Below are 25853 nucleotides of genomic sequence, written 5' to 3' on the forward strand. Positions count from 1 at the left end.
AAAACACCACCACACACACACACACACACACACACACACACACACACACACACACACAGATTACAGGGTCCAGCCAGAGTTGCTGACTCAGTGGGTCTGGATGGGGCCCTAGACTCTGCATTGCTGTCAGGTGCCCAAGTGAGGCTGCTGCTGCTGCTGGTCCTGGGACCTCACTTTGAAAACCATTAACGTGGAGCGGGGTTAAATGTCACATGGCTGGGGTTCAAGACACAGCTTGCCGGTGAATTGTAAAACAGGAATCCCCTGGCTGACCTCATAGGGGTGTCGTGAGGACCTGATTCAGAGGCTCTCAATGACATCATTGTTAATGCTCTTACTCTCTTCCCACCTGCTCTGCCTCCATCAGCGTTTGTGACCCTGGAATTCCTTTCCCATCGGTGCAGAGCTTTGCATTTTGATGTCAGCATCTTTGGGGGTAGTTTTTTTCCTAACTGGGGTGTGCCTAGGGAAGTGTGTCTTGCATGAGAACATTGTGTGTCATGGTGGATGAAGGATTTAAGACAGCTGTCCTGAAGGACTCCCCGGGGGTGAGAAGGCGGGAAGGAGAGAATGAGACCACTGCCCTCGGTTCCAGCACAGTGAGCTCAAGGAGGGCCAGGCCCTGTCATGGTCCCTGCTGTCCCTGGAAAGGGTCCAGCGCTACGTAGGGGGGCCCCACACAGAGTATGCTGGACAGCGCATCCTCCGATCTCCATCTGGCAGTGGGGGACTCATGTCACCGATGACCAAAGGAAATAAACAACATCTGGGCACCCGCCTGCCCGCTCAGGCCGCCACATATGGGAGGCAGTCGCTACCACTGGGGACTGGCTCAGAAGAGCCCCGAGCACATTCCTGCCTGGGGGGCAGATTGCACCATCCCCAGCAAGGGGTGGAGGTGACTCCCAGCTTAGAGGCCCTTCGGGGCATGTGGGACTAGAGGTCTTCAGCTCACTGGGCCCATCTCAGTAGCTGGTGGCTTGTGGGGAGACAGAGGGCCTCATGCACAGTAGATTGTTAAGGTGGTCTTGGCTTTGGGGCCACTACTTTCTGGTTGCAAGCGGCTTCACCACTCAGCCTCAGTCTCCTCTTCTGTAAAATGGAGATATAGTAGCAACCACCTCCCAGGCATTTGTGAGGATGACACCAGCTCATTCATACCAATGCTTAGCACAGCTCACAGGGGATGAAAGAACACCATGCTATTACTCCATTCCTGGGAGATGCGTGGGAAGGACTCCGAGATGCTCTCTCTAGAGCTGGGACCCAACTTGGCTTGTTCTATATATTATTATTATTTTTTGTTTGTTTTTATTTATTTTTAATTTTTTAAATAGATTTTTGATATAGGGTGTGTGTGCTCTCTGGAGAGACAGAGAGAACAAAAGCGAGAACTCGTCCTCTGGGATGATGGTCATGCCGCAGTCCCTTCTCCACTCTGCTCTCAGAATTTTGGGCACACAAGATCCCGAGAGGAGAACGGAGGAGAAGGGATTGCGGCGTGGCCATCCCCCTGGGGGTGATTTCTTGCTTTCTGTCTCTCTGTCTCTCTCTGTCTGTCTGGCGAGTGCATGCGCCCTATAGCAAAAATCTCTCCAAAAAAAAAAAAAAAACAAAGAATTTTGGGCACACATGCACACATGCCCTGAGTCTCAAGCACCGGGTCCAGAACCTGAACTACAGTTGACCACATGGGAGTCTAGCATCTTAACCTTGGTCCTGACTTGTTCTTTAAATCCCCGCAACCTTGCACATTTTAGATATTTTTTAGATTTTTCTTTTTAGATGGACGAATGAACAACGGTTTAATAAAAGTTCTCAAAAAAACCGTTCTTAGGGAGCCCGTGGTCCAGTGGGGAGAATCAGGTTCATCTGAATGCAAGGGAAGCTGTCTGCCCAGCAGGGTCCAGAGGGGTGCAGCGAGTGGCCTTGAAGACGAGAGGTGTCAGGGATAAAGCTGAGTCCAGGGGCAGGGCCAGTTGTGCAGCAGGAGGGAAGGATTCTAAGCTGGCAGAGTCGGTAGCGAAGGGAGAGCTTGGGCAAGGAGCAGAGAGCAGATCCCTGCTCGGTGCCGTCTGTAACAACTCGGGGCTCCTGAGTGAGACTGCCAGATGGTAATAACCACGGGCACGCGTCTGCAATGCAAAACGCCAGCCTTGGCCTCCAAACCCTCCTCTCCTGTCCATTCTAGTCAATAGCTACTCTACTCATGGTCCGAACCCTTAGCATCACGGTGGGCCCTTCTCTTGGCATCATATCTTACTATGGAGCCATCAGAAAGCCGGTCAGTTCCACTTCTGAAATACGTCTCCCTCCACGGCTGCTCCCACTCCCTTCCCTGCTCCTGCACTCTCTTCCAGCCACACTTGCGTTGTCCTCAGTGTTTCCCCCAACACACCAAGACCCGCCCACCTCAGGGCTTTTGCATTTGCTCTTCCTTCTGTCTGGAATGTCCTTTCCATATTCATCCACAGACTCCCTCCCTCACCCCCTTTAGGTTTCTGCTGGAATGTTCCCTTCCCTGTGAACCCTCCCAGACCTCCTACCTGAAGCAGTGTCCACTTTGCATCCACCCAGCCCTCTCTCACCCTGCCATGTTGTGTTCTTCACTCATATAATACATGATCCTGGCAAGGGCTGCACACGGCTGCCTCATGCCAGTTTGGAGTAGCTGCTTCCCATTCTGTGTGGAGATGCTGCAAAATTCACCGAGGTGCTGGAATCACACCCACTTCAGAGAGGAAGAAACTGAGGTTCAGGCTGTGATGCTGCTGTTCCGAGGCCACATAGGAAGAGGGAGAGTGGATATTCAGACCCAGGCTGAGGGCCTATCCTCACAGCCACACTTCCTAGCTGACCCATGGACCCCATGTGCTTCCCTCAATTCTCCATGCAGTTACAGGCCCCTTACTTACCAGGGCCTCGCTGAGCTCCCGGGACTGTGTCCTCTTGAGCTCACCTAGGCAGGAAGCTGGCAGTGCAGGCTGCCCAGGGCTGGCTCCACCCCGCTGCATCCTCATCCACCCTCGCCTTACCCACAGCATGTATGGAGCAGATCAGTGTGTCCAACTGGGGACAGATGCCTATTTCTCTGCCTTTCAGGTCACCTCCAGACTCTGAGTGACTCTCCTGCCACCCTAATTGAATTTGGTGAGGGCCAGTGGACACCATGGCCAGAATCCCTTTCAGAAATTGGCTTATAGGGGCTGATGGAGGGTAGTGGAATAGCCGGGTTCAACCCCACGTCTGTTGATTTCATGGCTGGTGGTGATCTGCAGATTTAAATCCACCTCAGAATCATGTGAGGTTGCTTATTAAAACCAAGAGGTCCTGCCCCCTCTCAACACATGCTGTTGGATTAACACTCAGGGGGCGCCTGTGTTGTGTGTATATAAATTCATGAGATCTTCAAAAGCTGCTCAGGTTCGAATTCATTTTACTTCTATAAAAACCCTACATTAGGGACCAGCAGGTGGCATAGTGGTTGGGGTCCTGGACTCCCACATGGCTGACCACAGTTTGAATTTGAACCTGGTGTCTTGCTTTCTCGTTTTTCCTCTCTCTGTCTCTCTCTAGAAATATTTTATATATATATATATACATATATATCATAAAAATAAAAAACTAAAATAACAAAAACCCTACATGGTAGCTACAACTAGAGCTTGGGTCTTCCATACCTAGGCTCTGGCGAGGGTCTTTTTTGTTTGTTTTTGTTTTTGCCATAGGGTGTACTTTCTGGAGAGAGACACAAGTCCTTCTCATCCATTCTCCTCTTGGGATTCTCGCAAGTCCTTTTCCTCCATTCTCCTCTTGGGATTCTGGGCATGCACACATGTGCCTGGAGTGATTTTTAAGCTTAAACCACGGTTGGCCATGTAAGAGACCAGTCAGTACCTTACCCATCATGCCACCTGCTGGCCCTCTGGTGCAGGTCTTTATGAGATGGCCTGTTGATTTCTCTTAGGGACACCTGGTGGACACAATCTTTGCAGATGTTGGGGGCGGATACTTGTGAGTTTTGCAGGGCATCCAGGGTGGCCTTGGCAGACTTGCCCAAGGTGGCAGCGCAGCTACTGGCCAAGATGCAGCAGCCCTCAGCACCAGTCATCACCAGCACTTCTTGGTATCAGGAGCCAAGATGATGCCAGTATCTTTGGGGGTTGGGATGAGGTGCCCCAGCATAGAGCCACTGTGGCTGGTCATGCTGCAAGGGGCTGTGTGGGCTTGCCCCTCTTGTTCCCATGTAGCCTTTCTACGCAGGGACGATGGAAAGCTTGGCCAGTACGATGGCCCCAAGGATGAGGGTGGCCACCTCCTGGGAGCAGTTAACACCCAGAATGACATAGCCATTGTAGTCTGAGGTGGCAACAACTGCCCTGAGCCTTGTCCACTGCCCAGGGTGAGTCTACTTTTCCATGGTCTTTAAAACTCATCCTTGAGGGCCACCCCTAGGAAAAGCTGAGTGATCTCAGACTCCCCAGTGGGCAGGAAGAAGAGATAGATCCTCCCAGCCCTTGACCTTCACGTTCTGAGCAGGCGGCCCAGCTTGGCGATGGGATCCACCATTTGTCCTGGCCTTGCCTCCATCAGGTCTGCAGCGTTGGCCCTGGGTGCCACTGACAAAGCCTCCATGGAAGCCATCATGGCCCTCTCATTCCAGGGCCCCAGGTGCACGATGGTCTCTGGGTGGTGCCTTTGGTTTTTATCTCCAGCCAGCTGGTGCCACCCACCTACGCTTATGCACAGCCAGGCCCCCGACCCCAGATAGGGGCTACCAGGTTGCTATGCCCACTGCTGTCCTTGCTCTGGGGCTGAGCATGGGGCCTGCTGTTCCAAATGACACGTCTCTAGTCCTTACCCCAGACCCCAAGAGACAAGGCTCCCAATTTGTCCTGCCCAGAGGGTAGCAGTGGGAACCCAGGATAAATCTGCTCTCAAACCCCAGCTCATGCTTTACTCCATGGACAGTAACTCAACCTCAGTTTGCCCATATGTGAAACAGGACAATCACCTGCTGGAGAGTTTGTTCCTTCCACAGATATTTATGGAGGGCCTGCTACGTTGTCGGGTGCTGTTCCAGAAAGGCACTAGGATGCATAGGTGAACAGGAAAGTGCCCCTCCGCCCTGAGTTTCACACCCAAAGGGGAGCGGGAGATCATTGCCGTTAATGACAGGGACTGAATTAATGTAAACAGGGACAGGAGGGAGGGCCTGGCCACCAAGAAGAGCCTCCTTAAAATGCACGAGAAAAGTGTGTTTGGAGAAAGGGCCAGCGAGTCCTCCAGTGAGGGCCCAGGCTGAAAGGACTTGGCATGAAGAGAGCAGCAAGGCCAGAGTGCCGTGAGCATGGGGACAGCGGTGGGTGGTGGGAACAGAAGGGCGGAGGGAGCCAGACTACAGCGTCAGTGGGCTCTGAACTGGGTTGTGCTGGATTTTCCTGGAAGCCAGGTGAGAAGCTGCCACAGGGTGCAAGTTGGGAGGGTCTGCATCTTGGCATCTGGTACTTGGGGGTAGGGGGTGGATTGTAGGGCAGGAGAGGGAGCTGAGAACCTGGGGCAGTGGCCCTGTGGCCTTCCAGGTGACCTGGACGAAGCAGATGTGCCCAGGGAGGGAGGATGGACACACTTTGCTGATGGGTGGTTGTGAGGGTTAAAGGGTAGGTGACCGTGTCCACAGCACAGCCCGCAGCAGGCACAGGCAGCGCTCAGACCCCTGTCCTCAGTGTAAGGACACCCAATCTAGGAGCTCACGACTACACCTGCCCCTCGGCCTCCTCTATAAATGCCCGAATTGCTTTCACTTCTTCCTGTCATGGATTCAAGTTGGCCTCCCTGACCTGGAGCCGCCTCTTACCTTCATAGGCTGCTGGGAGAAGGCACTTGTTCTGACTTCCCTCTGGTGGTTGCTCTTTTTCTTTCTTTCTTTTTCTTTTCTTTTCTTTTCTTTCTTTCTTTCTTTCTTTTTTTTTTTTTTTTTTAGAGAGATTTTTGTTACAGGGTGCATGTGCTTGCCAGACAGAATGAAACAGAGACAGGAAGTGAAAAATCACTCCCCCCCCCAGGGGGAATGGCCATGCTGCAATCCCTTCTCCTTCATTTTCCTCTTGGTACTTTGAGCATGAACACCATGTGCCTGGTGTGAGTTTTAAGCTGCTAGGTCCAGGACTCAAAACATGGCTGACTATGTGGGAGTCCAGTGATGTAACCATTATGCCATCTGTTGGTCCCTCCAGTTGTTGTTGTTAAGCATCCTGTGTACCTTCTGTCCTCCATGGTGGAGTGACACCCTGAGGCTCATCTGGGTGGATCCCTAAGTCACCTTACCAGTTGACAACAGGTGATGAATCACAGTGACATCTTCCCAGGCCAGGCTCCAGGACCAACTACCCAGTCCCAGGAAGTGAGGAGATGGGAGGAGCATCAGGCAGGAGAGAACCCAGGTCAGACACGTGGGTTTGGATCCCAGTTCTGCCACCTTGACCCTGGCTGAGACCTTTGACATCTGTGAGCCTCATCACCACATCTGCAAAATAGGCATGATGCCACCAAAAGGCTGCTTGGTGGGTCACAACCTGCAGAGCATTTGGCTGCGTGCCTGGCTCCTACGCTGAGGTCTCACCCCATGGGGACCTTCTATCCTCTGCTCTTCCCAGGGTTTAACTAACCGAAGGCACAGTGAAAAAGAGCTCTGGCTTCAAAGCTCCAGCCTGGGTTCATCCCAGTATAAAGGCTGTGAGAACCTGAGTAATTGGCTTTACCTGTCTGGTTCTCATCCATAAAATGGGTACTAATCTCCTAAGGTTATGTGCAATGCATACAAAGCACGTGGCACATCATAGGTGGGCAATGCTGGGTATGATGCTCTCAGCATGGCACATGGTGGGGGGTGGCAGAAGCACAGGGAGCTGGACTTGGGTGATCTTGGTTCCATTTGGATCCCTCCCAGCCCTGGAGAAGGATAGGTGGTTGCCAGGACCTGGGCTTGCACAGGCCTGGAAATTTGACACTCAGTGACACTGGGCCTCAGTTTCCCTCTCTGCAAAATGGGACCTACAGTCCTTCTTGCCCAGTTATAACCAGGATTAAGGCTGGCATTGGGACAGGCAGCCATAGCCCATCCCACCCCAGCGCAGCCAGAGATGCTGGTCTCTGTGAGATCCGGTAGGTTTTCGAAGGCACTGAGACTACAAACGGCAGAACCAGGCCAATGCTAGAACCAGGCCAACGCTAGAACCAGGCCAACGCTTAAACCATCCAATGCTAGAACCAGCCAATGCTAGAACCAGCCAACTCTAGAATCAGCCAATGCTAGAACCAGGCCAACTCTAGAACCAGCCAATGCTAGAACCAGCCAACACTAGATCCACGCCAATGCTAGAACCAGCCAGTGCTAGAACCAGGCCAATGCTGGCTGAGTGCTCTGAGTGCCGGGCCCTGCGCTACTGAGTCCCTGCCCTAAACCAGTTAAAATCCCCACAGGGGCCGGGTGGTGGCATAGCAGTAAACATGGCCCTGCAAGGCAGTCCCACACCAGAAGACTCCCGGTTCAAGGTCTGAGACCTCCCTGAGTATTCAGGGCACATACTTGCTTGTGATCTGGGCTGGCTGAAGGCTGGGGGTGGATTGCAGAATCAAGACCTTGTGGGGGGTTGCTGTCTCTCTCTCACTCATGGAAGAAAGGAAAAATTAAACTTAGAAAACAAAACAAAACAAAAACCACCTTGCAAAGCTGGGGCTGCACTTTCCCCATCTTCACGGGTAAGAAAACTGAGGTCCAAGCACTCACAGTGAAGGGTCAGGTGGGGTGCAAACCAAAACCCAAGGTCTCACATTGGGGGTGAGCCAGCCCGGTGGCCCTGCGGACTCCTGTTCTGTGACCCTCCAAAAGCAGAACTCTGTCATTTAAAGCCACAGCTCCCCAAGGACAGACCCTTTCTCTGTGATAAGAGAAGCTGTATCAGCTAAGTCAAGGTGGAAGGAAACAGGAGGCTATAGCTAAGTCACCTCTAGGAGGCAAGCTGGTAGCGTGGTGATTAAGGCAGCTGGATACTACCACATCGCTGGCTTCGTAGTTCAAGTCCCAGACCCAGCAGCTTGAAAAACATGCTGAGAGCACGTGTGCCCAAAAGTCTCTAGAGGAGAATGGAGAAGGAGTTGTGCCATGGCCGCCCCTCCTCCCCGGGTGTGTGTGTGTTTGTGTGTGTGTGTGTGTGTGTATGTGATTTCTCCCTTTCTCACTGTCTCTCTGGCAAGCACATGTGCCCTATAGGAAAAAATAAAAAGAAACAAAGACATCTTTGTCTGAAATTGCATTGTAGGAAAGGTGCCCTTAGCCGCGCTCCGCTACACCTTCCATAAAGCCCGCTCTGCACACAAATGTCCGAGTGCATGTTTTCACTGGGGGAGGAGGGTGGAGGTTGTGAATGATCCACAACTGAAACAATTCAGCCAAAGCAGCCCTTAGCCAGAGGTGAGCAGGGAAATGTGAGCACTGGCTGGGAATCCTCAGGCCCCTTAGGGAGGATGCCCTAAGGGGTATCTTCCAGCCAGCCTTACCTATATTCAGGGGCAGCAAGTCTCCAGACATCTGGTTTACCCTTCTATTAACTCAATGGTATGAGCCCACCACCTACATCAGAGGCTGTGACCCTCAGGGACAGAGTCCAGCTTACAAGTGCTCCACACATGCATGCAGGATGGACAGAGTGATTGGGGAGCTTCAGGACCAACGAGGCATTGCCTGGTGTCCTCGGGAAGGCCCAAGTGTGACCTAACATTTCATCAGAAGAATCCTTAAGGAAGGGCGGTGAGTGAGAGGCAGTCAGGGGCTCACGTCTTGAGGTGTGACTCCTTGTGTGACCTATTTATAAGGACTTATTTATTTATTTATTTATTTATTTATTGATATAGGGTGAATGTGATCACCAGAGAGAGACAGAGGGGAAAATGAGAAATCATCCCCCAGGGGTGATGAACACGCAGTAATTGTTTTTCCTCTATTCTCTTGGAATTCTGAGCATGCATGCACATAAACGTGCACCCAGAGCATTTCTTTTTTCAAACTCTTAGGTTTGGGACACAGACTGCATAGTTGGCCATGAGATTCAGACCTTAACCACCATGCCACCTGCTGGCCTATGTATTAAGTTGGTGCAAAAGCAATTGTGGTTTTGGATCATGAATTTTAAATCATTATAATTAGACTCAAACACATCTCTATTCATCAAAACAGGAACTATTACAATCAACACATTTTTGCCAACGAGAAATAAGTTCGTTTATTCCTGTAGTGTAAAAACCCATGCTTTAGGGTTTGACAAACTCTTGGAAAGCATCTTCTGCAATTTGCTGATTGTGGAAGTATTTTTCTTGCAAAAAGTGTCAAGATGCTCAAGGAAGTGGTAGTCAGTCAGTGAGAGGTCAGGCGAGTATGGAGGATGAGGCAAAACTTTGTAGCCCAATTCGTTCAAGTTTTGAAGCGCTGGTTGTGTGAAGTGTGATCAGAGGTCTTGTGGAGAACTGGGCCCTTTCTGTTGAGCCATGCAGTCTGTGGGCATTGCAGTTTTCAGTTCATCTCATCGACTTGTTGAGCACGCTTCTCAGATGCAATGGTTTCACTGGGATTCAGAAAGCCAGAGTGGATCAGACCCCACCAGGCAGTGACCATGACCCTTTTTTGGCACAAGTTTGGCTTGGGGAAGTGCTTTGGTGCTTCTTCTCAATCCAACCACTGGGCTGGTCATTGCCAGTTGTCATAGAAAATTCACTTTTTGTTGCCTGCCACAATCAGATCAAGAAATGGTCTTTGTTCTTGCATAGAACAAAAGAAGATGACACTTCAAAGCGATGATTATTTTTTTTAAGAGAGATTTTTACTAAATGACACGCGTGCTTGCTGGAGAGACCGAGAGAGACAGAAAGCATCCCCAGAGGGGATGGCCATGCTGCAATCTCTTCTCCATTCTCTTCTCGGGATTTTGGGCACACATGCACACGCACTGAGTACGAGTCTAAGCCACCTGGTCCAAACTGTGGTCCATTATGTCATCTGTTGGTCCCCAAAATGATGATTTTTTTTTAATTGTTTGGCTCTTAGGGCATCCCCTTATTGAATTTTTTCACCTTTCTAATTTGCTTCAAATGCTGAAGGACTGTAGACTGGTCAACGTTGAGTTTTTTGGCAACTACATGATGATCAGCTTCGATTATTGCTCTCAATTGGTTGTTGTCAACTTCCAATGGTCAGCCACTACGCAGGCTCTCATCTCCTGTGCAAAACTTCTTGAGCCACCAGTGCACAGCATGTTCGTTAGCAGTTCCTGAGCTCATACATTGTTGATGTTGCAAGTTGTCTCTGCTGCTTTATGATCCATATTAAACTCAAATAAAATCACTCGAATTTGCTTTTCATCTAATATCATTTCCATAGTCTAAAATACACATAAATTAACAGCAAGTAATAAGTCACTAGCAAAAAATCATAAAGTGGGAAATGTGCATTAAAGGGATGTTGGACATAACCACATTTATTTAAGAGTGTAAATAATATCAAACAGCAGATTTCAACCATGCAAAACTAATTACTTTTGCACCAACCTAAAGAGAAAAAAAGGATTTCTTCTGAGAGAGAGACAGGCAAGCAGTTGGGCACCTCCAATAGGGTCTGCGTGCCATGATCCACCCCTAACCTCAGCTAGCCAGGAACATGGGCACACGTGCACACTGCCCGCAGGCACAAGGGGACCTTGGAGCATAAACTCAGGGCCTTCTCATGTGGCTTCAGCATTGCTGAGCATTGCACTACCACTGCTAGCCACGACTGTTTATGAGATCAAAAACCCAGACCATAAGGCAGACCACAATCCTCCTTTCCTGCCCCCACTGCCATACACACACACACACACACAAAGGATTTGACCACATCACCAGTAAAAGTAATGATTTCTATTCTCCAAAGGATATGCCAAGTTAGCAGATGAGAGTTAGACTGAAAAAAAAAAAGATTTTCAATATCAGAATTAAGAGAGGATCGAGAGACATCTCCATCCGAAGCCCCCTGCGCAGTCAGGGACCGGGGTGGCCAGGGATGAGCAGCCCATGCCACACCTCCATCTCCCAAGCCCACCTCTCAGTTGCAGAGCTAGAAAGGACAGACATTTTGGACATGGACAGATGGACGGCTTTGCCCCAGTATCAAGGGGTCAAGACTTCTCTGCCATCATGAAAACTTTATGTTGTTGTTTTTTTTTTTTTCTTTTTCTTTTTTAAATCTCTGGTCAAATTAAAAAGAATGATAACAATAGATAAAATAAAATAAATAATTATTTTTTTAAAAAACAACAAAAAACAGAGGATTGATATGTAGGTTATACAAGGAAGCTCTATAAATTGACAAGGAACATTCAGTACCCTTAAGAAAAAAGGTGAGCAAAATAAAAATAACTTTTAAAGTAAAACAAACATTTAAAAAGAAAGTAAATAAAAACGACAGTAAGCAGATCTGTGCAGTGACGGGCCTTGCTGCCCAGTGAGCTGTTTGGGGTGGGTGGTTGTGCTCCAGAGCACGGCTCATCCCCTCTCCCACACGCCTTGAACTCTCAGGTGTGTTAATTGGGACTTGGAGAAGCCCTCTTTTCTCTACTCCCCGTGCCGTTGAGACATTTGCCCCAGCAACCACCCCGGCAGGAAGACCAAGCTGTAGAGAAACTGGCTTGTCCTCTGCCACACGCCTCTGAATTCTCAGACTCCAGGGTTTCCTGAAGCGCTGCACGCCACATGGCCCCTTCTGTCTTCATCAAATGAAGCGCAGCAGCTCAACCCAGGTGCACCTGTTCTCTAGAAACTGGGAGGTCTTTGAATTATCCAAGTCTAGAGACAACAGTGCAGGCTGCTGGGTGAGCATCAGGGAGGTAGAGCAGCAGAGAGAGTGCTGATCACTTCCTCCTGTTCACCTTTGAACACTCAGAATTAACTCAAAGAGTTTAGGACAAAAAGTATAATTCACCTGATGACTAGAAACTATGGCAGAGGTATAAGAAATAGGAGAAATCAAAACATCTCTCCCTCAAGGGAAAACATCAATTTGTCATCATCCACAGACAACACGATGGAACTTGTGGAAATGTCAGATGAACAATTCAGAATATGTATAGTGACAAAACTAAATGAGATGCAAGAGAGAAGAGACAGCCAACTCTAGAAGACGCAAGAGAAAAGAGACAATGAGGAGATAAGGAAGTCCTTTCATAATCTGAAAGAAGAAACAGACACCATAAAAAACTACGTTAAGTGAAAGAAGATACATAATTTAAAATAAAATAGCATTGAAAGACAAAATTAATCAAATAAAATGGAAATGTTTAAAAATAAAATGTAAAAACACATGAGAATGAAATACATTTGTAAACAATTTAAGTAAGTTAAATTTAAATGAATAAAAACAGAAACTTCAAAAATAAAAATGTTTAAATAAACAAAATGTAAAAGTGAAATAAAATGTAAGTGTAAAATAAGAAATTAGCTATTCGTAACGATTTGAAAAACAAAGAAAGAAAAACAAGCACAAAACAAGAGCAGAATGTTGTGCAGCCGATGCTGATAATGTGTTATGAATTAAGGAGCCTGATTGGCTCTGATGACTGAGAGGACTGGGAAGGGAGGAGGGAGGAGAAACAGCATCTGACTGGGTTTTTCCAGCTTGAGTGGGCACAGGGCAGGACTTAGGCCTCACCATGGCCTCACGCACAAATAATCATCACATCATTTATGCATTTGCAATGTAGTGGCACCAGACACATGTGCACACACACACATACGCAAACACACACACTCACACTTCCTCATCCCATCCTCACTGCCGACCTCTGAGGTCCACTTTTATAGAGTGAATAAAGGCTCAGAAAGGGTGGGTCACTGCATCACAGTCTGCAGTGCCCAGAACTGTCCTGTATTCTAAATCTGACCTACTCAAAACTCCTTCTTTTTTTTTTCTTAAGAGAGATATTTTTTGCTATAGGATATGTGTGTATGCACTTGCTGGAGAGACAAAAAGTGAGAAATCATCCCTCAGGGGGATGCCAAGCCATAATCCCCTCTCCGCCATTCCCCCTGGGATTTTGGGCATGCATGCACATGTGCCCAGTGTGAGTTTCAAGCCGCTAGGTCTGGGACTTGAACTATGGTCAGTCATAGGGGAGTCTGATGCTGTAACCATTATGCCACCTGCTGGCCCCTGAGATTCCCTTTTTAAAAATAATTTGGATTCTGCTGAAGACTTCTCGACAGAGTCAGAGCCATGTCTGACATCAGGTTCAAACTTTCCGTACACTAGAAAGAGCCAGCCCTCACCATGACACGGGACCATTATCGCCATTAATTGAGCACCTAATGTCATCCAGGTGGGTCACTTGCATAGTCTCCTTGGCTTTCACCTCCACTGTATGATGTAGGTGACGTCACTGTCCTTGTTTTGCTGATAGACAACATTGAGATTCAGAAGTGAAACGCTTTTGCCCAAGCTCCACAGTAGTAGAGCTGGGAACTGAGCCCAGGACTGTCCCAGCCCAGATCTCACACTCCCTGCCTGGCTCCAGACACTTTTACCAGGCATTGACTGAGCACTCTATGTGCTAGGAGTGCCTTGTCTGTTTCATGCCCTGTCGTGCAAATTAGCCAAGGGAGGCACTGCCAGGAGAGATGACCTGCCCAAGGTCACTCAGCCAGTGAGTGCCAGAGACGGCCTGCTGGCCCCTGAGCACTCGTCTGGGACTTGCTAGAGACAGCTGTGCCACTTGCCAACCAGAGCAGGCTCGGGAGGGCGGTCATGACATTCCTTCTTTTCGTGTCCCCACCCAGCGGATGTGGGCACTGCTGTCAGGCTCCAGAGAAAGTGGAGTCTTCTGGAGAGAATGGCTTCTCCATGTGGTCTGGGTCCCCCAGGCTTGGGAATCCCTTTCTCTTGAGCTGTTGAAGGACCCTCCCAGAATCTGCAATGGTGCACTGAGAGGCCACCACAGGCCACAGACCAGGGGTTCTAAGAGTCACGTGGCAATACTAGAAGAAGTCATTCCAGGGCGGGCGGTGGCGTCCATTCTGTGCAGCAGTGCCCAGGAGGAGTTAGCCGCTCCCATCGGGAAACAGGACCCGATCGCCTCCCAAGGCATCTGGAGGAATCCACAAGAGTGGGGGCCCAGGTGTGAGTCCTGGACAGGGCTGACTGCTGCCCGGGCTTAGAAGGGTGCTCTGGCCCACAGTCTCCTGGGGTATGTTCTACCCTCGCCCCTCCTGGCTGTGTGCCCTGGGCAAGTCGATTCCCCTCTCTGAGTGTGGAGAGCCTCAGCAGTTGAAAAGGGAGAATAACAGGATCAAACTACCTCATGGGGTTGTGATGTAGATGAACTGGGCGGGGGGGCGGGTCTGGTGTGTGGTCATGGACCCACGCTTTGGAATCAATCATCTGAATTTAAATCCTGGTTTTACCAAGTGTACCTTGCCAAGCTATTAGACTAAAATCTATGAAATTGCCAGTATCTGGCTATTTCATAGGAGTAAATACTTCAGAAAGTTCATGAAACACGGAATTACAGTATGAATTTATTTTGGTGCAAAAAGGTTTTGAAATGCAGGCATAGATTTTCATAAAATGCATTTTCCATGATGCTTTGAGGAGTCCTCCTACTTCAATCAATGGTCTCACTGAGTTCAGTTTTCTATTCTGCAAAATGTGGATGAAATAAAGTCCCCTTACAGGGTTGCTGTAAGGGTTAAATAAGGCTGGAGGTGGCTGAGCTCAGTACTTAAGGGCTTGGGACCAAGCAGGATCTTGGCTATGTGGTCTTGGGCAAGTTATTTAACCTCTGCGCCTCTCTCTCTCTCTCTCTCTCTCTTTTTTCTTTCTATCTGTAAAATAGGGATATTAGCATCTATCTTACTGGTTTATTAAGAGGACAATCAATAAATCCATATAAAATACTTAACAGTGTTTGACATTGTTAAATAAAATAAAATAATGCAGGTGACATCTGACAAAGAGTAAATGCTCAGCCACAAAACCAAATCAAAAAGACCCTTTTAAAAACCTTTGATTCTGTGGCTAGCAGGTAGCATAGTGGTTAAGGTGCTGGACTTCCACATGGACCACTGCTGTTTGAGTCCTGGACCTGGCAGCTTGAAAATCATGCTGGGCACGTGTGTGTGTGTGCTCAAAATCCCAGGAAGAGAATGGAGGAGAAGGGATTGTGGCGTGGCCATCCCCCCCCCCCCACCCCCCGCCAGAGGTGATTTCTCACTTTTTCTCTCACTGTCTCTCTGGCAAGTGCATATGCTCTATAGCAAAAACCTTAAAAACAAAAACAAACCTCAAACCTTTGATGCCAGTGAAAGTTAAATCTTTTTAAAGAAAAAGAAATCTTTTATTTTTTTGAGAGTTCTTTTTTTTTTTTTTAGGACGCGTGCACTCACCAGAAAGACAGAGAGAGACAGAGAGACAGAAAGCGAGAAACACCCCCAGGGCGGATGGCCACGCTGCCGCAATTCCTTCTCTTCCATTCTCCTCTTGGGATCTTGGACGCACATGCACATGTGCCCAGTGTGAGTTTAAGCCACCGGGTCCGGGACTTGAACCACAGTCGACTACATGGGAGTCCAGCGACATAGCCATTATGCTAACTGCTGGTCCCAGAGAAATGGGTTTTTAGGAATGGAGAGTGTGTACAGACAGAAGTGAGGCACGTACTCCTAGGTGTTTACCAGCCCTGTGTCCTGATGGTGTCCATAGCCTGAGGCCCCAGGCTTCAGCCAGGTCCCTCATGAAACCCCAGTGCCAAGCCACAGACTCTAGTGGTGGCTGGCCCCATGTTGTGCGGTAACTCTAGAGGACTTAAAAGGCACCTGGCCCTGAGTGGCTTCCACTTACCAAAAAACCACGGCAGACAGCTCTCGCTCTGTGAATGCTCTTAGGGTCCATCCTCCTGTCTGAACTTTATCCCACCTTGGACACTCCCAAGTCACACAGAGGGAAGCTGAGACTCAGAGAGTTCTAATCCAGGTTGGTCAGGCTCTGGAGCTGGCTGCCTTACTGCGCCTGCTCAAATTTCCCTCCCCCCAGACTTGTGTACACCCTCGCTTCTGCACCACCCACATCTGGGTGGCCTCTGGTGAAGTGCTTTCCATGTGAGTCTCCAATGGGACAAGTACTAGTCTCAAGGGTCTCTAGTGGCCTTTCTGGCCCAGCACGCCATCACTTCATCATCCTGCTCCTGTACTCCAGGGACCAGACAGTGATGTGGTGGTAATGCAGCTCTGTGAGGCTGACCAATCCAGGAAGGTTCTGGATTTGTGTCTGGAGACTTCCCTGAACATGCCAGACCCGAGTATACCCATGATCTTGGGCTGGCAGAAACTGAGGGTGGACTGTGGCATCAAGATCCCATTGCGGGGACCAGCAATTAGCATAATGGCTATGTCACTGGACTTCCATGTAGTCGACCATGGTTCGAGTCCCAGAGCTGGCGGCTTAAACTCACGCTGGGCGTGTGTGCTTGTGTGTCTAAGATCCTGAGAGGAGAATGGAGGAGAAGGGATTGCGGCGTGGCCATCCCCCCTGGGGGGTGATTTCTCGCTTTCTATCTCTCTGTCTCTCTCTGTCTGTCTGGCAAGTGCACGCGCCCTATAGCAAAAACCTCTCCAAAAAAAAAAAAAAAAAAAAAATCCCATTGGGAAGCGGTGCTCCCTCTCTCTCTGTTTCTGTCTTTCTCTGTCTCTCTCATTCATTAAAGAAATAAAAAAAAAGAAGCCAAAACAGAGAGCACAAATTGTAAAGTGCTGTGCAAGTGAGGAGGTGGCTGATGACGGCATCAGACGGTGTTCTGGCGAAGTCGATAGCAGGGAGGATTTGCTCCAGTGGGTTTTGGAATCAGGAGCACCTGCTGTGACCTCCCCTTCTCTGCACCAGTTTCCCTCATCTGTGGGGGTGGGGGGGACACCCATTTCCACTAGACAGGGCTGGGGTGAGGAATGACGTGGAAAGAACGCACAGCATCTGCCACACACTGGAGATGCCCGAGGCGGGAGGATATTCAGGGCCCCAGTAGATCACTCCACTGTCAGGGGCTGGAATGCACACACCTTGGGAAGGATGTGGCTGCCAGATTCAGGGTGATTCAAAATGAGCCCATGAACGAGGGACCTGCCCTCTGAATCAGGCAGCTGCTGCCTCGTGAGGCAGCTGGATGGAGCTCTGGAGCCAGACTCCCCAGGTTTGTGCCCCAGATCCCCACCTACTGCGGTGTGACCGCTGGGCCTCAGGCTCCTCGTCTGCAGTATCGGATCCTCCTGACCCTGCCTCTTACAGCTGTCATCAGAAACTGCACGAGGTCATCCTGAAGACAGCTCAGCCCCGACAGTGGCCACCACGCTTGTTCACGACAGTGTAAGAAATACTTTTTATATCAGTGCACGCACTGCACACAGAGAGCATGCCCTATGCACACAACTGCACTCACCCGCACGCGAGCCACATATATTTTCATCCACACACATCCACATGCATGTGCGCACACATCCATCCTTGCACACGCGTGCATGTACACGCACCCCCTTGTACATACATAGAAACCTTCACACATACATATAACCCAAAATCCATTTTTCAAAGTAATAATTAACCCTAACACATGCAATAAGCACTCCAGTATTTCCTAACAAGGAGGTTGGCAAGCCCTAGCCTATGGGCCAGATCTAGCTGCTTTTGTATGGCCTGTGAGCTAAGAAGAATGAAATACACCATGGGTCACAGGTGGCTCACAAAGCCTTAAATATTTACTATCTGGGCCGTCACTAAAGAAGCTGCTGATCCCATTCTAGTCTACCCTGTTCTGTCCCGTTCCATTCCATTCCATTCCATCCCATTCCATTCCATTCCATTCCATTCCATTCCATTCCATTCCATTCCATTCCAATCCATTCCATTCCATTCCATTCCATTCCATTCCATTCCATTCCATTCCATTCCATTCCATTCCATTCCATTCCATTCCATTCCATTCCATTCCATTCCATTCCATTCCATTCCATTCCATTCCAACTTACTAACTTTACTTCCCTGCCTTGCTGATGCATTGCAAACCTGTTTGAAAAACTCTGAATTATGCCAACTGCAGTTTTTTCTGGAGAGGAATGGCTCAGTAGGCCCATCCAGGTGACCCTGTAAGCCAAGTCCTCTTCCCTCCATGTGCCTCGAACTCCTTGGCTGGGACAGGGCCCACACCCACCCCGGCTTCCTTTCGTGCTGAGGAGCGGCGGGTCTTGTCCACAGCATTCTCATGGAAGGCTGGCAAGGAGACACCAGTCTTGCTGACAGCAGCGACAGTGGAGCACCCACCTCTGCCATCTGTTTCAACACCTGGCCCAGGACCTGGCCCAGAAGAGGGGCCCCCCAAAAATCTCTCTTTAGGACGATGGTGACAGGTGACAGGTGACTGACATCTAAAGCCCTCTGTGACAACACTCTGCCCCATCTGCAATAGGACCTCCACTGACTCCAGCCATGCAGACCCTTGGGTCCTGCCCACTAGGCTAGGCTCTCCCCTGTCCTGCAGGGTCCCCACCTGCTCCACCTCTGCTTGACAGAATCCTGAGTCCCTGAGTCTCACTCCTCTGAGGCTCCTCTCAGCTGCCTCCCCCTTGCCGCCCTGGGCAAGTTTCCCGGGATTCATTTCTGTTTCTATGCACAGGCTTTGAAGCCTCCCCAGACCCCAGCTCAGCTGCGGTGAGTTCCTGGGCAGGTGGTTGCCCCTTTCAGAGCCTCAGTTGCCATGTCTGGGAAATGGGTATGGCACAAGGCAGTGGCAGAGTTGGGGTTCACCACCCCATATGCAGAGCTGCTGGCATGTGGCCAGCCCTCCCTTGGTGGCTTCAAAGATCCCCTCTGGTGGCTGGGTGAGGGGATGGGATGATTTCCATCCATGGGAGACAGCAGTGAGTCCCTGGTGGGGCAGTGTGAGCTGGAAACAGCATCTTCTTGGCATCTAAGCTTGACTTCGGAACTGGTGCATGGGGGCTGAGGCGGCGCTCAGTTGATTAAGCACCTACTATGTGACCAGTATTCTGCCTTCCATTTTTCAACCAGCCCTTACTTCATGAGGAGACCTAAGCCAGGAGGGCAGGATGACTCCCCCAAGGTAGCATTCTACAGAGACAGTGCCATCCCCTTGGCCTCGGTGCCCAGTACTAGCCTCACCCTGCACTGTGGAACTCGCTCTCCCCTTCAGAGCTGCCCCTGGTCACCAGCATTCAGGGCACACACCTTGCTGTGTGCACAGTTGGGGCTCCAACCTGTAGACCAGAACCCAGGCCCTCATCTCTCTCTGCCCCTACCTTCAGTCACCTGCCTCCCCAGGCCTCAGCTTCCCTGTGCGTGTACAGGGGATAGACTGCCTGCCGGGCCTTCCACATGCAGCTTTGCGATTTGCACAGAAGCACTACATTCACTCCACTCTGCAGTGGGCACTGCCACACCATTTTATGAAGCTCCAAAAGGGAGCACACCCCACTCAGCTGTAAAATGGGAAGGATGGGGCCAACAGGATGGGGTGGTTAAGATGCTGGACTCCCACATGGCCCATCATGGTTTGAGTCCCAGACCCAGCAGCTGAAACTCATGTTGGGCGTGTGTGTGTGTGGACCCAAAAATCTTGAGGAGAATGGAGGAGAAGGGATTGTGGTGTGGCCATTCTCCCCGGGGGGTGATGTATCACTTTCTGTCTCTTAGTTGCTCTCTGTCTCTCAGGCAAGCACAGGTACCCTAGAGCACAAACCTCTCAAAAGCAAAATGGGAAGGGAGAGTGGCTGAATACTTCTGAAATCCCTACTGTGTACCTCCCGGCCCCTCTGGGATCGTTATAAAGCTTCCCAACTGTCTAAAGAGGTAGAGACAATTACTTGCATTTCACAGATCAGGAAACTACAGATTAGAGACCTACGGCAGGAGAAGGCTCAGGATTTGAACCGGGGACTAGAGGAATTCCAAAGCTCCTCCCTCAGCCTCTTGCTGCCTTAGCCTTAGGTCTAGCAGGACTTAAAAGCACACATGTAGGGCCCTTCCCAGCAGGCTGTGGATGTTGGGGAAAGTCAATCTTAGTCTCACTTCCTGTTGCCTAAATGAAACTCCAGATTAGGGGCCGGGGTGCAAAGCAGAGCCCCTCACTCTGCCCGACTCCCATGACCAGGACACCCCTGCATGTTTCAAGAGAAACATCCCCATCTGGTTTTGATTCATTCACACTTAATCAACCCAAATGCTGTTTTGTAAGAGACTCTTGAGACCCATGAACCTTCCTCGAGCCTTTTTTTTTTCATTCCTTCTGATCTTAGAAAGAGAAAAATTGGGTTTCATCAAAACTCAGTGACACTGGAGCCTGAAGAAGCATGGGTCTGTGGGAACTAGGCCCCCCGGGTGGTGGTTTAACCTAGGCGGCTGCCAGGCCCAGCAAGTTCTCCCTCCTGACCTTGCAGACCAGACCAAGGGCCCAAGGTCACAGCCTGGGACATGGAGGGGAGGCAGGGGGAGGGCAAGAAAGAGCCAACCCTCTACACTGGCAGCTTCTCCAGGGCAGGCCCAGTTCTGCTCACCGTGGCATCTCCAAGGTTCTTAACACAGAAGCTGGCACAGAGACAGCCTGTAACACTCGTTAAATGAACAAATGAATGAATGAATGAAGCACTGCCAATGCCCGGGTGTCTTCGGGGCATAGTCTCCTGCTAAAGTTAGACGAGAAGGTCAAAGCCAGCAGGACTCTCAGGAATTTCGTGTAGAATTTTCCAAGTAGATGTATTATAAGAAACGATCTCTGATGTGTAATAAGTTTGGGAAAGGTCAGACTCTATCCCCACCTCCTTGGCATGCTCCGGTAAGTCCTGCCATCAAGAAACCTACTGAATCCAGCATTTCCCAAACCCATCTGGCCAGAACTCCTATGGCTTCCTTGAAGAATATGCTACAGGAAGGAAGGGTTTGTCTAGTGCCCATGAGCACCCAAGTGCCAAGAGGGAAACTGAGGCTGTAGGTGGGGGAAGGGGAAAATCCACTCACAACCGGCTCAGGGGTGGATTGAAACCCAAGGGTAACTCCATTGTATTCAACTAATAAATGCCTAGTTTGCTTCTGAAGATGCTGGACAAGTGTGCCAATACAGGCGATCAGCTACTGGGGGCAGACCCTCAACGATAGGGGCAGTGTGAGGAACACCCAGCCCGACCTCCTCGCTGAACTTCTGGGGTGGGTGTAGGTGACCTGGGAATGAAGGGAGGAACTCACTCTTTTCTCCCTCTCTTTCTCTCTCTCTTTCTTTCTTTCTTTCTTTCTCTCTCTCTCTCTCTCTCTCTCTTTCTCTTTCTTTCTTTCTTTCTTTCTTTCTTTCTTTCTTTCTTTCTTTCTTTCTTTCTTTCTTTCCTTCTTTCTTTTTCCTTCTTTCCTTCCTTCCTTCCTTCCTTCCTTCCTTCCTTCCTTCCTTCCTTCCTTCCTTTCTCTCTCTCTCTCTTTCTTTCTTTTTAAGAGATTTGTGCTATAGGGCACATGTGCTCATTGGAAAGACAGAGACAGACAGAGAGACAGAAAGTGAGAAATCACATACACACACACACACACACACACACACACCCAGTGGGGATGGCCATGCCACAATCCCTTCTCCTCCATTCTCCTCTCTGGATCCAGGGCACACATGCCTGGCGTGAGTTCAAACCACTGGGTTTGGGACTTGAACCGTGATTGACTATGTGGGATTTCAGCAACATAACCATTATGTCATCTGCTGGTCCTGAGTGAAATTTTTCATGTTTCTGTTTTCTTCTTCTTTCTGACTTTTTAGAACTAAGCAAACGTTAGAGACCTTTTAGACCAGCTCAGCAGGTAGGGAAACTGAGGCTCTGAGAGGGGAAGATGAACACAGCTCAAGAGACAGGTCCTCAGGACATGTTCTTTCTTTCTCTCTCTTTCTTTCTTTCTTTCTTTCTTTCTTTCTTTCTTTCTTTCTTTCTTTCTTTCTTTCTTTCTTTCTTTGTTTCTTTCTTTCTTCTTTATACCTCAGGACATGTTAGTTTGTTCTTTCTTTCTTTCTTTCTTTCTTTCTTTCTTTCTTTCTTTCTTTCTTTTTTAGAGATTTTTGCCATAGGCAAAACCTATGTCTTGCACTCGCCAGACAGACAGAGACAGAGAGACAGAAAGCGAGAAATCACCCCTAGGGGGGATGACCACGCTGCAATCCCTTCTCCATTCTCCTCTCAGGATCTTGGGCACGCATGCACATGCACCCGGCGTGAGTTTTAAGCCACCGGGTCCAGGACTTGAACCACAGTCGATTACATGGGAGTCCAGCGACTTAGCCATTACGCTAACTGCTGGTCCCAGGACATGTTAGTTGGAATGGGATTCCAGCCTGCTTTGCTATGCACCTGCTGTGCAGCCTTGAACAAGTCACTTTCCTTCTCTGAATCTCAGTTAACTCACCCAGGGAATAAGCATCACCACTGTCCTCCACTAGGCTCTTGTGAGTAGCCAGGGACACAGCGGGCAGGAAAGGAGTGTGATTAACACCCACGGGCACCACTAGGAGCCTGCGCGCTCAGTGACTCAGTCGCTGTCCGCACCAGCTCACTGAGTCCTACCTCCAGTTCTGTGAGTCGGATACTTACAGTTATAATTCCCATCTCACTGATGAGGCAATGAGGAAAACATCTTTTTTTCTTTCTTTTTTGGGTTGTTTTTAGAACTAAGAAGGATTTTAGAGAACTTCTAAAGTACCCTTAGATGGATAAAGCGAGGATCAGAGGGGCAAAGTGACTTCCCTATGTCACTCAGCGGGTATGTGAGTCAGGATTTGAATCCAGTAGGCTGGGCTCGAGACCAACACACTTTTTTTTTTTTTTTAAAGGTTTTTGTCATAGGATGCGTGTGCTCACCAGACCGAGACAGTGAGAGGGAAAGTGAGAACTCTCCCTCTAGGGGGAATGGTTATGCTGCAATCCCTTCTCCTCCTGGGATTTTGGACACACATGCACATGCCCCTGACATGATTTCCAAGCCACCAGGTCCGGGACTTAAACTGCGGTCGACCATGTGGGAATCCAGTGCTGCACCAATATGCCAACTGTTGGCCCCCTAGACCTGACTCTTAACTGCACCCATGGGGTCCCAAGCTCCCTCAGCTCACCTGCAGCCCACTCACCTTTTCATTCCTTCGGTCCCTTTGTCCAGTCACAGGAGTCATCGGGCCACAGTCTCCCCACCGCACCTGATCCTGTCTCCCAGTTCCCCAGGCTTCCTGCTCCACTCCAAGGTGACCGCGTGCACACGGGGCTTTCCACAGAAATGAGCCGGAAGCCTCAGAGGGCAGGCCATCTCCCCTCTCTCTCACTCTCTCCTACGTAGCCTCACTCTGACCCAACACCAGAGCTGGAAAGAGAGAGGACCCTGGGTCCTCCACTCACCCTCTGGGCAGCTTGGCAGTCACCTAACTTCTTCTGGGCTTAGCACCCAGGTTTATAAAACGGGTTGACCCCATGTTATGAGGCTGTATTACTGGGGTTGGATGAGATAGCATGTAGAAAACCTTTGGCCTGAACTGGCTGACGTTTGGCTGTTGATTCTGAGACTGGCACCTGGAGGCTGAAGGGCTGCCCAGCTCAGGCAGGAGAATGACTTGCTGACCCTCTTTGGTGGCACAGGCTCTGCCAACTTTCAGCGGGCAGGGACAGCCTCAACCCACCTGTTGAACCTTGGCCAATCTCAGTGGCCCTAGGATGTCAAAATGGAAAAACTGAGGATCCCAGAGGTGCTGAACTTCTAGGTCATTCCTGGGATAAATGAACTTGAACTCAGGTCCCAGGTCTGGCTGAGTTCACTAGAGGGGGCCTGGGAACACGACTGCCATCTGGAAGGTGACACCATGAGTTGGGAGGGTGATGGGGCTAGGATTGGGGCATTTGGACCCCCAGCCAAGGGCCCTTTATGTCACCTCCTGGGTCAGCAGAGACTTTTAAGTCATTAACTCTGTCCGCTAGTCCCTGCACCCTCCAGGCCAGCACTTGCGACTTTCTCCGCTCAGAGCAGTACTCCTCTCTCCCACAACGTGGGCCTGTGTGGGCATGGAGCCTGCAGGGAGAGCCCAGTCAGCCCCTTCCCTCCTGTGAGAACCTCCTAGGTCCAGCGCGCCCATCGGTTCGCATCCCGGGCGCCCTGGGGCCTCAGCTTCCCCGCCTGTAGAGCCGCACTGACAGCTCTCTGGAGTAACCAGATGTCCGGGTCTGTCCCGCCTGCCAGCCGCCTCGTACCTTGCTTCTTCCTTCGGTTCAGGGCGAGCATGTCCACGGCGTGGGCGACGAGCAGCAGCAGGCAGAGTGGCGCCCGCATCTGGGCAGCCTGGTCCGGGCAGGCGTGCGGGGCTGCTGGCACCCAGGCGGCACCGCGAGGGGCTTCCTGGGTGGCCCGATGGCGCGGCGGCGGCGCGGCGGGGACTGCTCTGGGCGCGCGGGGCGCATCCGAGGGGCGCGGACCCGCTCGGGACCAGCGAGCTCCGTGGAGGGGTGCCGGTCGTGCCCGCAGGGTCAGAGAGATCTGTCTGTCCGCAGGCTGCAAGTCTGGCGAACTGCCCAGAGCACACGCACATGCATATACCCAAGGCCAGCCGGCCAGAGACAGGTACACACACACACGCACACATGCGTGTGCACACAGGCACATACAGGTACAGACTCTGGACACCCAGAGGCACTGTCAGCGGCGCCCCGTCCATGCCTGTGTCCCGCCTTCCAGCCCCTTGTCACTGTTTCTCCTTCCTCAGGACCCTTCCCCTCCTTCCGTTTTTCTGTCCTTCTGTCTGCCTGGCGATCCCCTCTGCTTCCTCTCCCCCGACTCCGACTCCTGTCTGGTCTGTTCCTGATTACTTGGCTCTCGTCTGCGTTCTAAGCCTGTCTCTGTCTCCACCTGGCTGGCCTCGGGCTCCCACTTTCCCCTGTCCCCCTCCCCCATTCCTCTCCTCTCCTTCTGCAGGGCAGGGCATAAACGGGGCTCCCTCTGCCTCTTTTTCTCTCTGCTCTTTCTTTCCAGAGGGTTCTGAGCCCCTTCTGGCCACTAACCCTGAGTGTTTCCTGCGCAGCCTGGGGCGAGCCCCTTCTCTTAAACTCAAAGTGACCAGCACCTCATAAATTTGCTTGTGACAGGGCTGGGGTCCTGGACTGTGTTTCCTCCAACCTTATCAGCAGGACTAGGAGTAGCTCGTTCCATTTTAACCCTTTCAGGATCAAACCCCATCTCCAACCCAAGGGTATATCCCAACCCAGCTTCTATCACCCTACCTGCCTGAAACAGTAAGGACAACAGTGGCCACCCTCTCTGAGGCCCACGTGTTCGGCATTGTGCTACGTGCTTGACACACAATATAATCTTCAACACAACCCAGAGGGCTTCTATTCTGCCTAGCGCCACTTTTCAGGGGAGAAAGAGGGGAGCTCAGAAAGGCCAAGTGACTTGCCTAAGGCCACACAGGCCAGTGGTCTGTCTAGGCTTACTGCTTGCCTATTCACCCCTACTCAGGGCACAGTATCGTCAGTAGGGAAGGCGCCTTGCAGGCCCGAGGGTCGTGCCCTTGACAACTGTCCTTTGAACCTACATGTGTGTGGCTTGATCCAAAAGAAAAAGGAAGGCAGGCTGCTGTCTCCTGCCCCGGTGTGATGAGGGACACGTGAAGGTATGGCAGGGGTGGGGGGAGGACACATGGAGAGTGGCCATTCTTTCTGTGGGGCCCCTAGGACACCGGCAGGTGAACTCAGGGGTCTTGGCAATTCTTGGTGACATG

At 50.5% G+C, this 25853-nt stretch overlaps 1 protein-coding gene across 1 annotated transcript in view; it reads right to left on the bottom strand.

Annotated features, from left to right (window-relative positions):
• Positions 1-24542, bottom strand: part of RSPO4 (R-spondin 4) — a 41352-nt gene extending 16810 nt beyond the window's left edge. The window contains exon 1 of the mRNA XM_006162485.3: positions 24331-24542. Within this exon, the coding sequence (XP_006162547.1) occupies positions 24331-24409 (79 nt within the window). The 5' untranslated portion in view covers positions 24410-24542. The remainder of the gene's footprint in view (positions 1-24330) is intronic.
• Positions 24543-25853: the final 1311 nt, after the last annotated feature.

This window comes from Tupaia chinensis, unplaced genomic scaffold (genome assembly GCF_000334495.1).
Source record: "Tupaia chinensis unplaced genomic scaffold, TupChi_1.0 Scaffold140086_1, whole genome shotgun sequence".
NCBI classification, from domain to species: Eukaryota; Metazoa; Chordata; class Mammalia; order Scandentia; family Tupaiidae; genus Tupaia; species Tupaia belangeri.